General features: G+C 38.0%; 2 protein-coding genes across 2 annotated transcripts; one reads left to right on the top strand and one right to left on the bottom strand.

Annotated features, from left to right (window-relative positions):
* The first annotated feature begins 1613 nt into the window (after positions 1-1613).
* LOC149277498 (acyl-coenzyme A synthetase ACSM3, mitochondrial-like) lies at positions 1614-9790 on the top strand. The gene is made up of 13 exons (XM_089502841.1): positions 1614-1817; positions 2352-2562; positions 2701-2908; positions 3005-3148; positions 3520-3676; positions 4149-4228; positions 4854-4977; positions 5683-5763; positions 6516-6617; positions 7003-7130; positions 8640-8739; positions 9302-9421; positions 9701-9790. The coding sequence occupies exons 1-13, from the start codon at positions 1614-1616 to the stop codon at positions 9788-9790; spliced, it is 1749 nt and encodes a 582-aa protein (XP_089358967.1).
* Positions 9791-10707: 917 nt separating this feature from the next.
* On the bottom strand, positions 10708-16019 carry LOC149277497 (ERI1 exoribonuclease 2-like). The gene is made up of 9 exons (XM_089502831.1): positions 15997-16019; positions 15525-15595; positions 15359-15439; positions 14291-14418; positions 13933-14089; positions 13508-13608; positions 13266-13347; positions 12865-12953; positions 10708-12030 (listed from the first exon to the last, which is right to left on the bottom strand). The coding sequence occupies exons 1-9, from the start codon at positions 16017-16019 to the stop codon at positions 10708-10710; spliced, it is 2055 nt and encodes a 684-aa protein (XP_089358957.1).
* Between the last annotated feature and the right edge of the window lie 253 nt (positions 16020-16272).

Genomic DNA, 16272 nt, shown 5'->3' with positions numbered 1-16272 from the left:
CTGCACTGTCAGTGACATTACAGCCTCTGCCGTTCAGAAAGGGGAGGTGGGATCAGTTATCTGTGTATGTCCTGACGTTCGGCAGCCATTCTGTAAGTATTGCTAAATAATTTGGGGTTCTCCACATCTGGGCAGCACCTCTGTTAAGACGTGTTAGGAAAAGCCCCTCACAGCAGAGGAGTGCTATTCATTATCCTCTTCTAGCTGTAAAGTTAGGAACTTATTCTGCAGTCTTCTGAAACCTAGAAGAGAAAGGAATGTGAATAGAAATCTGCAGAAATAACAAGAAAGTCCTTACAGTCCAGATCATTTCAAAACAAAATATTCATATTTTCTTTCAAATGCACAAGTAATATCATACCAGCTGTTTATTGTTCTGTAATAACTTTTGGTCATGTGAATACCTTCATTTGTAATAATATGATGATACATAGTAATGTGTAGGTGATGTCTCTTATGTTTAAAGGTTCACAACCCTACTTTAGCAATACAAATGTGCGTATTTAAAGGGAAAATTAATCATCGGGCTTTTAGCATATGTAATACCATACACGGGGACCAGTGATGTCTCCAGCAAAACATGTTTAGGAGGGCACATGGGGGACAGGGACAAAAGTCGGGGGGCAATTATAAAACGCTAAGTATTTTGCGAGTGAGAGTGTGGGAGAATATGATGATTCTTTTCATCTCTCCTCTTCTTTCTCTCTCCATTTTCCACTACATATGCTTGAAATTCCCTTATGGATTTCCCATTGTCTTTAATGGCTTTGTGAAATAGCCGAACCCCCAGCTCCATGATCAACTACTCAAAAAAATCCTCAATTATGTTTTCTATTGGCTTTGGAAATGTTCATGGCATCATTAAACCCCTCTGAATATACCCATAGATTTAGTCAACATTGGGTTTAGGCACCTTTTTGTGAAAAAACATCATGGGGTTGGTCTTTTGTAATGCATGGTTAAATCAGCATTTGGATTCACCCAGAGTTAATCTGGATGGGAAGCTGAAGAACAAGATACAGAACGTCGCTGTAAGGTCAAAAACAACAAAGGAGACAAGGGGCATAGTCAAACAGTGTTTTAATGGTCATGACAGGCGACGGAGTTACAAGAAAACAAGGGTTAGTTACTCAGTAGCCAGTAATGTAGTCTGGCTTAGGCTAGTAGGTCTGGAAGGGACGATAGCCCGTGTGACGTGAAACAGGGAGGAAGACAGATTGCCCAACTGGGCAAAGTGACTCCATGGAGCACAGCTATTTAATGTGTGGGTTACAAGGGTAATCTGTGATCTTCCTATGCAACCCATTTACACTTTAAAAGACTGTGCCCAGACAGCACCTGTTTAAGAACATTCAATAAAATATCAGAAATGGTATAATTCAAGGTAAACTCCAATATACCGGTATATATTTTAAGCATATTCTATTAAAAATGGGTAACTACACTGAGTGAATTGAAACCAAAGAGGGCAAACAGATCACTGGTCTGAGACAGTAAAACTTGTTAGATTTGTTTCCAAGGATGACACGACTTATCTAAAAAAGAGATGTTTTGTCTGTTTTAGGTTTGTAAGTATCCCAGGAGTGAAATTTTAATTCTAATTGAAAACGACTATGAAATTCCTTCTCAAAACCAGTGTTTTTACCACCAACTTCCCTCAAAGAATATATTGCAGGTTTATAAGCAAGTATCAGCGGCTCTTTACACCACAGAACTTTTCAGACTATGAAGACATTAAACTAAAATATAAACCTGTTGTACCAGAATACTTCAACTTTGCAAGTGATATTGTAGACAAATGGACTGCAATTGAAAAGGTAATGTTTTAGGCGCATGCCCTTGCATATTAAAGATAGCATGTCTTGTGTTGAAAATATTGTGTTTCCGGGTTTATATAATTAGGATCATACATGCTTCAATGTAACTGCGTTAAATGACAAACATCTAACGGAAGACTTCCAAAGAACAGTACCTAAAGAGCAACATATTCTAGGCCAACAAAGCCTAGGTCAGGGCAGCAGGTCCAATGGGGCAGTAGATGGTCCTCCTGGGTGAACAGCCCCTCCATGTGCCTCTGTTCAAGACAGATCTCCCCAACCACTCTTTTTGTACTGTGGAGGATTGTATGGAGTGGATGCTTCCTAGCAGGCACTTAAAGGCACTTAACCGTAACGATGGTGGCTGTGGAGAGGGTAGCTGGGTCAGACCTGGGGCAGCGACCAAGGTAAACACATCACTACACCTAAGTATCTTCTAAACAATATAAGCAAAATAATCACTTCTGCAGGCACATATCTAAAATACGTATTTTTTTTTGCCACATTTAAGACGCATGCATCATCTATCCACAGAATGGCGGCAAATCTCCTAATCCAGCTCTTTGGTGGATAGATGGTAAAGGAAAAGAAGTCAAGTGGAGTTTTGAGGAACTGGGGTTCCATTCTCGGAAAGTGGCTAACATACTGTCTGATGCTTGCAGCTTGAGACCAGGAGACAGAGTTATTGTGATTTTGCCCCGATTGCCAGAATGGTGGCTTTTCAATGTGGCCTGTATAAGAGCAGGTTGGTAAAAGTATTTCTATTAATGATTTACAGAGCCAGTGAAGTATAAAAATATTTCTAACGGTGGTGTCTTGTTAATGCTATTATTCAAGTCACATGAATGTTTTTCCATTGTGTGATTCTTATTGTCATTTTCAGGGTTGGTATTAATTCCTGGAACAACACAACTGACAGCCAAAGACATTCTACACCGTCTAAGAACTTCAAAGGCAAAATGTATTGTAACTAGTGAAGGTCTTGCACCAGCTTTAGATTCCGTTTCAGCTCAGTCTCCATATTTGAAAGCTAAGATTATAATATCCGAGGAAGGAAGAGAAGGGTGGCTAAACTATAAAGACCTATTCAAGTATGTGTCTAGTATCATTATTTTCCGGTATACATATTACATTTCTAAAACAGTATTTATGAATCTTTAATGTAACTTTAACGTAAATATTGTTAGGGCTGCTGATGACCACCACAGCTGTGTGAAGACCAAAAGCACCGATACCATGACTATCTATTATACTAGCGGAACAACAGGTTATCCAAAAATGACTGAGCATAGCCACTGCAGCTATGGTCTTGGTTTGGAGGTAAATGGAAAGTAAGTCATTTTTTATTTTAGCTTTTCTTTGTGATATTTTGTCATTAGAATTAAACGTCAGAAGCAAATTCCAATGGCACTGCCAAAACACACATTGCGTAAAACACGCTAGGCGAACTGTATTGTTCTCTGTGGCTATCTGTTTCTGTGTTGCTGTTGGATTTATCTCCTGTGTTTTATCACTTTGAAGAATGACATTACATACTATTACATTGATTTATTTACCCTCAGCAGATTCTGCAGTGCTATTACAAAAGGAGGAAAGTGAATATGAGTGCCTAAAAGTATGGAAGCTAGATCATTAATTAATAAAAATAAATATTGATAGAAAAAATAATTTTATAATAGTGTCCATATCTTTTACCGCACAGATACTGGCTAGATTTACTCTCTTCGGACATAGTTTGGAACACTTCAGACACAGGATGGGCAAAGTCTGCTTGGAGCAGTGTCTTTTCCCCTTGGATCCAAGGATCTTGTGTTTTTGCTCACAGCATACCCCGCTTTGATCCCGGTGTTGTGCTACAAGTAAGTGTCACTGTTCCTCTGGGACATCTGATAAATGCAAGTGATTTGCAGGTCTCATTTGGACTCTTAGAGTATAGGACCATAGAATAATATTAGGGAGCAATATTGAGACACCCTGTTAATGGAACAGTTTAGTGTGCCTGACACCCCCACTATAGAAGAATGCATATTAAAGTGTCTGTGGGTACCTTAACATGCATTCTTGCAAAACAAAATCCAAATACAGCACTTACCCACGAGCACATCTCAATTAGCTGGGTTGTGTGGAAAGCGACAAATGCATGTGGGGGTATTCTGCAGAATCCCCCATGCATTTGCAGAACAGACCCACCCAGCTATCAACAGTGGAGTTTTGTCTAAAAAACGTATTTATACCCTTTATGTCTCTAGTGATTACTATCATAGATCCATTTGTTGTTCCTTTGACTGTATTGGATTTCTGTATTTATTTTTTAAATTTTACTTTCTGTAGACTCTCTCTGCATTTCCCATTACATCGTTTTGCTCAGCTCCAACAGCTTATCGCATGCTTGTGCTACAAGATCTTGAGAGGTAATGAAAGGCCCAGTTTATTGAATTACTGTAGAAAACAAACTCTTAATAGATAGAAAAGTGCAGATCTCTAGTATCCACCAACTTCGACGTTTTTAAAATATTATATACCATTTTACAAAGGGAAGGGTGGATTGCTGCTAAACCATACCAAGATCCCCTGAGGCTAGTCTGGGTGCAATATTTAGTTGGTGCCCTCCCCCAAAACCAAGACACATGCAATATTAACAGATATACCGCGCTCTAACTTCGACTTACTCCAACACTATACATTTACACATACCCACATGCAAACCTTCCCCCAACAATCTAGCAACATACACTCAACATTTTCTAACTACACACATGTTCTTATCTACACACATGCTGACACCAATCCATACACACAAATACTATCTCCCCTCATCATCATCATCTTGCCAGTTTTCCCTCCCATTTACCTCACCCAATAGTACCACCATGACTGCTCTGCTGCAACTACTAAAACAAGGTCATGTAATGTGCATGACACAACTCCACTGAGTCAACCAATGGCCACTCAACTCTGGACCGCTCATAAAGAGTGGAATGGTTATTGTGTAGTTAATTATGCATATATTGTGTTTGTATTTTTATGTGAATATAGCTACAAATTCAAGAGTTTAAAACACTGTGTGAGTGCAGGGGAGCCAATCAACCCGCAAGTAATGGAGGAATGGAAAAGGAGGACAGGACTGCATATCTATGAAGGATATGGACAGACTGAAACAGTATGTTAAAGTATAAACTCATCATTTCTGCTATTAAAGCGTATGTTTTAATTGAGATAACAGGGGTCCTTTTGTTTATCATCTGGATCAGGCTACCGGGAATTTGGCATACCCGGGAAATACCTTGTGGGCCACCTGCTGATAGCATACCTGGGGGGGACAATCCATGCTCGATACGTTCTGGTGGCCCAGATTGTATTTATTATATACACTTCAGTGCTGTCTGCACTACACTTTTGTTCATTTATGATATGACTTGTGGCTTCAGTGGTAGCCTAAAGCAGAATCACATTGTGGAATTCAACTGAATTATATCAACATTCATAAATTGTTAATTTTCTCGCTTTATTTTTAACCATCTACACAAATCTTTTTTCATGCAATTGCTGAATTTAACACTTGACTAAATGTAGCATTAGAAACACTCTTCACAGTAATATTATATGCCCAGGCCCTTACCAGAAAAAAAAATACTTTATAATTATGTAATGTTTAGTCATTCTTCATTTTCACGTGACATCAAATAGCAAACACTTATAGTTTGTCATAGAAACCAAAGGCCTTCTTTAAAGCTTCTATGACAGATATGCTGGGATTTCTTTTCTGTCCATGTTAATGTTTAATTCATGTTTTGTGTAATTGGAAAATCACCTTTAAACCCTAAGAAATGGTTACAATAGTTACTCCATTTAGCATGTCTTCTAGGTGCTTATATGTGGTACATTCAAAGGAATGAAAATCAAACCAGGATCCATGGGAAAACCATGCCCAGCATATGATGTTCAGGTATTTTGTGTTCTTGTTTATGTGTTCTTAATGTGCTGCTGTATGTTAGTTTCTATTAATGTTCTGTGTTTCTGCTTAATGTATCCGGGACACTTTGGAAGCTTACTGCCCCTAGTAGGTGAAGCTAATTCCTGACAGACAACACAATAGAGAGACACTAAAAAAATGGATTATATATCACTGAAACCGAAATAAATAAGTGTATTGACCTAATGCCTGTCTTAGATGAGCTGGAGTAGAAATGCACAACCTGGAATACAGAAGAAGCCAAAAAAAAACACTGTAGTACTTCAGTCTCTAAACCTTGGCTGGGATATGGCTCACACCCCTATGAGTAATAGTAATCTTCCAAAGTGCTAATTAAGTTAAATTAAATACAAGTCACTACAAAGCAGACCTTTGCTTACAAATCACAAAAGCCACAAAAACCCAAGGATTTCAGGATTATATTTGCCGAACTACTCAGTGACATACTAGTGCTTATTTGCATGTTACATACATCATGTCAAAGACGCATACATAGTTATTAAATATAGTTTGTCACCTTTTGAGTCCTGATACATGGGCTCCATCCATTGCATATGGCATGAGTAAGGAATTGAAAAATAGACAAACCTTGTTTATTTCTATGTGTGTCTATGACATGTTCCATATTGGGATAGATGTATTCTACATGTTGCAGGACATGTTTTGGTCTGAGTGAGTCAGTAACTGCTTGAGCTGGGCTTGACCTAACGTTGATTTTATTTTAGATTATTGATGATAATGGCAGCATTCTGCCCCATGGATCAGAAGGAGATATTGCCATCAGAATATCACCCAGTCGGCCGTTTTGTCTGTTTTCGCAGTACACAGTAGGTGTTAAAATATCTTTTTATCTTGTCATTCAGTCCAGTTAGGTTTTGAAACGAGTCCGCACTGTTACACAGATCATTTGATTGGCCTATTCCTCCTTTGAACTCTTATGTCTGCATGCCTCTTCTCCTGAAAGTTACAGTAATGTGTGTATAAGTGTGCTTATGATAAAGATACAAGATTAAAATTAACTATTCTTCTTCTGAAAGCCTTACTTGATAAGATTCAGTCTCAATAAACGCCTGCCGCGTAGCCACGCGTCTAAAACAAAAACTTTGTTTGAAAATGTGGTAAAGTATGTGATTGGAATACCTGAGAGCTCTCGAGGTTTGACCCTACTGTCACTACTGGTGTTAACATATTACTCTAAAAAATGTACCATAGGATGACCCACTGAGAACAGCATCAACCCAGAGAGGAGACTTTTACCTCACAGGAGACAAAGGCATTAAGGACGAAGATGGATATTTTTGGTTTGTTGGGAGATCAGATGATGTCATTTTATCCTCAGGGTAAATATGATCTAAGAACTGAGATGAAGGTACATAAGGCTGTATGCTAAAAGAAAATGTTTTGTTTCCACGGGTTAATGCACTGTGTGTGAATGCATGGAAGACCTGGTGATGCCAGCACGAAAGTTCTACAAAAATAAGTCAGCATGTGTCTGTGTCTCAGGAACATGTAACCAGGGCCGGCCTTAGGGGTGTGCGACCGCACAGGGCGCCATGGTTGCAGGGGCGCCTGACCGGGACTTAGATTAAAGCATCGTTTTTTTTTTTAAACTTTATTTAACATCAAGTCCCGGTCAGGCGCCCCTGCAACCATGGCGCCCTGTGCGGTCGCACACCCCTAAGGCCGGCCCTGGTTACATGTTCCGGCCCTGGTTACATGTTCGTGAAGTTCTCAGCAGCCGCTCGGCGCCCCTTACTCTCCGTGACTCCGTTGCGGTGCCGGCATCTCATGTTGAGCGCCGGACTATTCCGGCGCTCAACATGAAATGCCGGCACCGCAGCATAGCGAGGAGACGGATGCCTCCCACTCTCACCGCAGGACTCCGGCAACAAGGTAAGTGGGGGGGGGGTGTAGTTTGAAGGGGCAAAGGGAGGGGGGTGTAGTTTGAAGGAGCAGAGGGGGGGTGTAGTTTGAAGGAGCAGAGGGGAGGGGTAGTTTGAAGGGGTAGAGGGGAGGGGTAGTTTGAGGGGGGGTAGTTTGAAGGGGCAGAGAGGGCGGGTAGTTTGAAGGGGCAGAGAGGGCGGGTAGTGAGGGGGGGGCGCCAAAGGAGTAGTCCGCACAGGGTGCCACAATGCCTAAGGCCGGCTCTGCATGTAACCATCTGTTTGTGACATTAGATCTTAATACTGTATAATGTTATTTGTACTTCTACATGCCTGACATCGACCCTACAAATCCTTGAAACCCACCTAAGATTCACCATGGCTAGGTTTCTATGGACCACAGAGTTATGTCATCTTCTTCCTTGTGAATATTAGTTAATCCTACAAAGTGCTAACTTTAACTTTAAAGAGATTGTGCAGCACTACTCAGTGATACTGTAATACCTGTTTGCTTGTTGCATAGATCAATAAGGACATATCTAAAACTAAGAAGCACACACAGTCATAAGGTATGTCACTTTTTGAAGTGAATGAAACAAGTGACATATCTTGTGTATTTGTGAGATTGTTTGAGTCTTAGGAATGATCCTTTTGGCATGTGTTATTTTATTTTACAGTGGAGAGCTTTTGTCACTTTTAACTTATTTATATAGCGCCAACAATTTACGCTGAGCTTAATACAATACATAAATTCAAGGGGTATGACAAGACAAGAATTGACAGACTAAGACAAACCGATACATTGTGGAGAGAGCCCGGCTCGCAAGCTTCCAATCTTGAGGGAATGGGGTGACAAACATAAGGCCCAGAGAAATGGCGAAAGGTTGTGTGGTGGTTGATCAATGACTTATTTATACATTTCTAAGATCGTTGAACTAAAAATCTCTTTCTACACCACCTTATTAGATATCGCATTGGACCCTTTGAAGTAGAAAGTGCTTTGATTGAACACCCAGCTGTTGCTGAATCAGCTGTCGTAAGCAGCCCAGACCCTATAAGAGGAGAGGTAATTAAAAGAGATAATCTTGTAGCGGTAATCTTTCTTGTTAAATGTTTAAATCAATTTCTAGGCACAGGAGTAGATATTAGCATTTTAAAATCCATTCAGACCTGGCTGATTCTCAGTGAAACAAGCCAGCACATTGACAAAGTGATAGGACACCCAGAAACGTTGGCACAAGTTCAGTCTTAACATTTAATTAACGTTGGTCACAGTGCACCTTTGGTTACTGTCCAAAGTTCTCAGGCTTGCGGCACTCATACTCTGTACTATGGTCATATAGCTGGACGTCACTGGGATGTTGACAGTATTGGCTGTAGCACAGCACCATCTTTCCTAAAAAAAAGATTTAAGTTCTCTTGTATGACATCATTGATATAATGGGATTTAGTTCCCTATCAATGCTACGAGGTCCTCTTCATTAATAGGTTGGAAAGCCTTACCCTAGACTAGAAGGTAAACCATCTACCATGGAAATCAAAGCCAGGTATTTCAAGTAAATTGTTTACCTATTATATGTTTGACTCTCACTTGTCTCGTGTAACCCTTTATAGTACTTGTTTCTCAGGTTGTTAAAGCCTTTATTGTTCTGTCACATAATTACAAAGTACAAGACCTAGAGGAACTGACCACAGAGCTACAAGAGTACGTAAAGAAGGTAACAGCCCCCTACAAATATCCAAGAAAGGTATGTCTTGTATGTCTATTTCCCTTTTTAGAGTGCTAGTCTGTTTTTGGAGGGAAAAATAACCACTGCATAGTCTTTAAAATGGAAAAATAATATGTAACATTATTCAATTACGTTTTATTCTATTGAGACTTTTCAATATAATTTTTTGAATCGTTTGACATGTATCCATGGTGAGCAGAGTCATTGTACAATTTCTGTTGTTTCTCTGTTAAGCATGATTTTGAGCTATAAAATGTATTTATATGAATTGAGTTGATCTGCATTTTCCACACACAGGTGGAGTTTGTTCAACACCTTCCAAAAACGGTCAGTGGGAAAATTAAAAGAAATGAGCTGCGAAACAGAGAGTGGGGGAAATTAGTTTAAGATGAAGACCTGGAGCTGAAAGAGTGTCTTGAACATGTTTTAACCGCTTTATTTTGTTATTGCTATAGATTGCATGGTGTGACAGAACACTGTGGCAAAAAAACCAACATCTACATTCACTGAATTTTTATTATTCTGATGCCATTTGCCAGGCTATAGTGTGAGACCCTGATTTTTCTTCCCAGAACCCGCTCAGTTAGCTAGCTTGAAGCACTTTCAATGGGATTCTGTTAATAAATCTGAAAAAAATTGCTTTTATTTTTATATATAGAGTAGATTCCGTAGCGCTATTATAAGAGAGAAAGCAATATTAACAATGCAATTAAAACACAATTGTGGTCACTGCAGCTTCTTTAGTTATTTCAGTTTAAACACATCTGCACGAACCTGATGATCTCTGGGGCATCTATAAGTATTATTAAAAAAAAAAAATCCTTGAATTATACATACATGATGAATTCAGCCTCATTTTTCAGTAATAGTTGGTAAAAGTAAATTGCTTATGGAGAAAATGTAAAAACAAATATTTATTCATAAAAAGTTAAATGCGTACACTATTCCTGTCAAGACAGAAAAATATATATAATAAAATCATTATTTGTGGGAATTACAAATCCTGTTGGGATCGTTCCCTCATGATTCATTTTCGTAATGGCTGTTGCAATCTTTAGAAATGTAACATTTTTGCTAAATGAGACTACTAGAAAAATACATATTTTCTATCAAACTTGGGACAAAGAATGCTTTTATGGCAATGTGGCTTTTTTATGAAATGGGACTTTTGCTTAGATATGGTATAAGTACAGTATGATGGAACAATAGTACAAATGAAAAATACAGTCGGATTCTCACTTGAACAGATATTGACCTGAAGTGTAGTATCATCCTCATTTGGATTTTAACTAGCACTTAATGATTTAAGTTCTCATAGATGGTCTAAGGCCAGAAAATGTTTTGCGAGAGACTGATGCTTCTGAAGAAAGGAAAGTTGTGCCAGAGGAAACTGAAAGTCTACTTGTGGACAACAATGATGAACTATGAGCAGCCTTTTCCTTAAGAAGTGTATCTTCCCATTTAAAATAATCACAACCTTTTCCTATTTCGTCATTTCTCTTTCGTACTGTGCAACTGTAGAATGTTTTACCCTGGTTAGGTCCAATACTAGACACCGTAAGTTTCTTGGCCCTCCGTCCACATTTACACATTGGGGCAGTAATTCGTCCATTCTTTGCTAACCTGAAAGAATCACTCATGTTCACAGTAGAGTGTAACACCCCGCGACAACCATTGGAGGCCAACGGCAAGGACCGGTTACAAGTTGAGCCTTGATCTTCATGTATGGTAAAGGGTTGCTTTTTGGGCGGGGAGTAAAAACTTACACTTGAAAGCTTCCTTTTCGGAAAGAAGTTTAAAAGTGTAGGTGTGCTGTTTTGCTGTCTTAATCTGTTGGTTGACACATTATTACTTGGCTTGCTTGCCACGGTACTGGGCAATTTAAAAGTCGAACCATGGGACACTTGTTGCTTCACATTATAAATCGTAGTATCTGCACTTTTATAAACTACAGAGTTGGAATTAGACAAATGTTGTTTGAAGCCAATATCTTCTAGATTTGTTAATCCATGGCAGTTTTGTTGACCATTTTTTGACAATAGAGAGTTTGAAGAATTGTCTAATACCGAAGTGAGTCCTTTTAGTTCATCAGATTTGATGGTTTCTTGGGAGTCCTCTATGACAGCAGCATCTTCCCAGTCTGCCAACATGGAAATACAGTCAGTACTGGAGCTTATATTTAAGGCAGATATGTCATTCACGGATGAAATAGTTGTAGAGACCAGCAAATGCCCATGCCCAAGAGAACTGTTGCCTACAGGTGTAGATGTGAAGGCTCCAATCTGCAAGTTAAGTGGATTTCGGTTGCCTGAGTGTTGCTTATGGCCATTGCCAAGAGTAGTAGTTAATCCATTTATTAAAGTCTGGGGTGGTAAGATTTCTTGGATTTTGATTCCATTGGAAGGTTTGATGGTGTCATCTTGCTTAATTTGGCCATTAACTTCAATAACGGAATGAGGCTTTGGCGTGTTCTGGGTTCTGTGTGAAGATGTTTCAGAGTTTTCTGAAGGCTGCTTGTCAACATCTAAAATGACCCTAATTGAAGAACGAATTCCACCACTTGGACCAGGAAAGCATTGTTGCGCTGGTAAAGTTTGTAGAGTTTGCGCAAAAACCTTGGGACGAACCTAATTTAAATAAACAAAACCCAGAACTGTTGAAACATCAAATTCTTACCTAAGAATTTTTTCCCCTTGTCACTGCCTGGTAGCACAGGAGATGGCTCCACCAATCTAGATAGGGCAGGAAAGAATAACCCCCCACCCCTTTCCCTCAGTGAATACAAAAGGTGGAAAATATGGAACAAAATCTTTTTTAAGGAGGGGAAAAAAATTTGTTACCGGGAAGTGACAAAGAAAATAAATTCTCATGTAAGAATTTGATGTTTCCCCTGCCGCTCCCGGTAGCACAATAGGTATGAAAAAAGATACAACCAAAAACAAGCTGGAAAAGCACCAAACTATAGCAAGCTACATAAAACAATACATATCACTCCAAAAATAATCCAACACTGCAAAACAGAGACCGCCAAACCGTGTTAAAATAACACCACAAAAATCTATACTTAAGCAGACTTTATTGGGTAGCTATAAATATGGGGGGACAATAGACAGGGAATAAAAAAATAGCCTCACGCGTTTCGAGCCTTATGGCCCTTAAGCATAGGCACATGAAAAGGATATTCAGATGGGAATGAAATAACAGACTCCAAAACTCTTCTACCAAATTTCATATCATCCATCCATGACCCGACCTACCCAGAATATGGCAGAATAAGCAGAGCCATCTCCTGGGCTACCAGAAGTGGTGGGACAATGGATTATCACACTATGATTCAGTACAAAGCAAACTTTATTTAAATTTTCATCGTTTCTAACACTTTTTTTTTGGTCATTTACAACATTTTACGTTTCGTGACTTGCTGACTGAAGGAAGAAAGGAGACCTGAAGAACCAACTAACCTGGTCTAAAGATTTGGTTATTTTCAGGACACATCCATCACAAATCATACGCCAAGCAAGCTTTGCAGTATTGCGGGAATCATCCAAACCTACAAAAAAGGTTTGATAAATTACACATCAGTATGATTAATACCTGAAACCAATTAAACCAAAAACATCTTTCCTCTTTGTATTATTTCTTCTACATATTGTTAACATTCCAAAAACAAGCCTACTCACTTAACGTTTTCCACCTTGCCTTGTTTCCTAGCCCGCTCTTCAATATGCCCCTTGTTCCCATATCCGTTTCCTTCGTTACCTTTCTCCTTCTTCCATCATACCCATAGCTATCTTTCAGATGCATAATTGTTCCAATATTGTACAATCTAACCCAATGATAGCTTATTACCAATATACCATACCAGAATGTTCCCTTCCAGAGAATTCTATGCCCAGATCCTGTAAAGCACCATTCAACCCCTTTGGTTTGCGATTGTAGAACAGCTGAAATAAAGTTACAGGTTAAGAGATACTTTAATGTGTAGAGCAAAAAGCAGCTATTTCATTACATATTCTATGTCTTAGTCATCCAGTCTATTAATGAAAAGATGCATATTAATTGACTTTCACAACTAAGGCCCAGTGTCATCCTTTAATAGCTTACCTTATAAATTGCCCGGAGATCGATCCATGAATTTAAGATTTCAGGTTTTCTTAGCTGTTTCCTTTTGCATTCATACAACAAGCAGACTCCCAAATCCCAATCTGATGGAGAGACCACATATGTAGACCTCAGTAATTATCTGCTGAAACCGACTGCACAGCTAATAAGCTCTTTTTAAAGGGCACTTTACTTTGTTAATTTGCATTACTAATTGCAGTGCACAAGCTGCAATGTATCCTATCTATTGTCACCCTGGTCTGCTAAATCACATCATGTCATTATAAGACCAGAGCAAAGTGTTCATCATTTAAAAAAAATAAAAAAAAAAATGTTGGCAGTTCAGTTTCCCAGTGTTGGAAATACTCATATAATGAAAAAGTCTTAAAAAGCACAGTTTCTTCTATGGTTTGTGGATGTGAGTTTACCTGACCAAGTGACAAACCCACACGTCTTCTGTTCTGTTGTAGGGCGTGCTGGTGACGTGGTAAGGAAAACTATCATCTTCTCTTTCTGAATCTTCTGAATCCAACTTAAAAATTGGGACAAGCAGATCTTTAAGGGAACTCCTTCATCCACTTGTTGCTATAGACAAAAAAAAGAAATATCAGATAAATCCTGTAAACAATGTTACAGAGAGAGATTAACTAGACATTGTGATCAAAAAGCAATAACTAACTGTGTGTATATAACTCAAAATGATCACTTTTAGAAAGTTAGAAATATTACTTATACATTTTGTTAATTCCTGGTTACACAATGAAATTCAGTTCAAATTTTGTTTACCTGTTTTATTCCGGTGAGTTCTGTACAAAATTCTGAAAGGATAGGGTGTTCCTGGGGCTGTACATAAGTGTGAAATTCTGACTCAATTTCTCCATTTGAAGTATTTAATAAAACTGCAGGAAATTCAACTGCAAGTGGGAAAACAAAGTATCGTAAAACATTTCTGTAATAGGCATGTGACAGCAAAAAAAGTGCAATCCTATTTAGAAAAAGGTACACAATAGTCTTGTTACCATATTTAACTGAGGAACACATTTGTACATAAAATTGTCAGTTGCTTCACAAATGTGCTGCTTTATTAAAATTGAGTGGGAGAAATAGATTGTATGGGCATCTAATTAAGCTCTATTACCGAATATATATATATATTTTTTTATTTTTTATTAAAAAGCAGTAATTTCCAATTTAAATTGTTGAATGGAAAACACTAAAATTTGGTGTAATAACATTAGTACTCACCCAATAAAAGTATTACCCTGACACTACTTGCTGCCTGTATATTTGTGGCTAACAAAACCATGGAAATTATTTAATGACATTAGATAATATACTTTAGCTCCCAACTAAAGCTAAAAAGTAATACATATGGATATACATATGTACATTTAAGAATATACTGTTAAGTAAAATAATAGAGTAAACATTTACTACGGATGTAAAACCTGCCATACAAAAAATTACATTCAAAAGAAAAAAAAACAAAAAACACACACAGTAAAACCACGAGGCCGGAATCCTCCAAGAATATAATGCAACTGGTGCCCAACTTTTGACAAATGTACGTAGAAACCTTTGTGCTTATTAATAATATAATTAGATTGAACCCCCCAAAAAAGTAACCTTAATTGAAATTTGAACATCTGTTGAAGAGGGCATATCGGTCTGTGTGTCTAGATCCTTTAGAGACCACCAGCAATCCCTGTGGCTCAAAGGAAATCCCACAAGACTTCTTTTGTAGGTTGATTAGACCAACATTGCAAATAGCATTACAAAACTATTTATATTACAACCTAAATAATGGATAAATATCTTCTAACACAGGAATAAACCCCCCACCTCAATACTCACTTATCTCTTGACCGTAATGCTTCGAATCTTTCCAACATGTCGATTCAAAGTCAATGATTATCAAGTATTCAAAATATTGCTCTGTAACACAAAATTATTATTATTACTTGCCTCAAACAAATGATTGGCCACCATCATCAAAAAAAAAAAAATAGAGAACACTTACTAAATTTGGGACTACACGCATTCTTTGAGTTATATGATAATTTGGAGCTTTTCCGTATTAATCCAAGTTGTCTAAAAATAATAAAAAAAACAAATGTTTTGTCGAAGCATAAAATAAAACCCTAAATAAAAACGGTTCCCATGTATGGAATCTTATTCCCCATAATGTTACCATTATCTAAATAAAATCATCTCCATGGCCATTTTTATATTATTGTCCATAATATCTTTCTGAATGAATGCCCGAATTCTCCATATGAATGCAAATGATGTTTTGCCAATGACATTAGTGGCACTATTTGTGAAAGAGTACCAGCAGCTATGCAAATATATATTGACATCATTATCGGCTATTTCTAATAAGCAACTGATAACTGTCTAAAATAACTACAAAATGTTATTTTGTTTCACAATACAAATATTTGAAAATTATTACATATTCTAATAAGACAAGAGGTCACATTGTAACTTACTTTGCCAGCTGCTTTGTTGCCATATTAATATTTCATGTCAATTATCCTCCACTAAATTACACTGCAAATCAAAAACAATAAAAGTAATTTAAAAGTAAAATACACCTGGAAAAGACCCCCAAAAAACAGCATTCTCTATGGAGCATACGCAAATCACTAACATGTCTTAACCCCTGCACAACAATTGACGTGCCTAGGGGATGGCACAGGGATATCAAGACAACTTCTAGAATGTCGTGACTTTAAACGGGTGTAGAAAGCGATCTTTAGAACAAC

This window comes from Sceloporus occidentalis, unplaced genomic scaffold, assembly GCF_023333645.1.
Source record: "Sceloporus occidentalis isolate IW3139 unplaced genomic scaffold, rSceOcc1.0.p SCAF_213, whole genome shotgun sequence".
NCBI lineage: Eukaryota > Metazoa > Chordata > Lepidosauria > Squamata > Phrynosomatidae > Sceloporus > Sceloporus occidentalis.
Note: the sequence above shows the minus strand (reverse complement) of the source record. Positions and strands in the feature narration are given on the sequence as shown.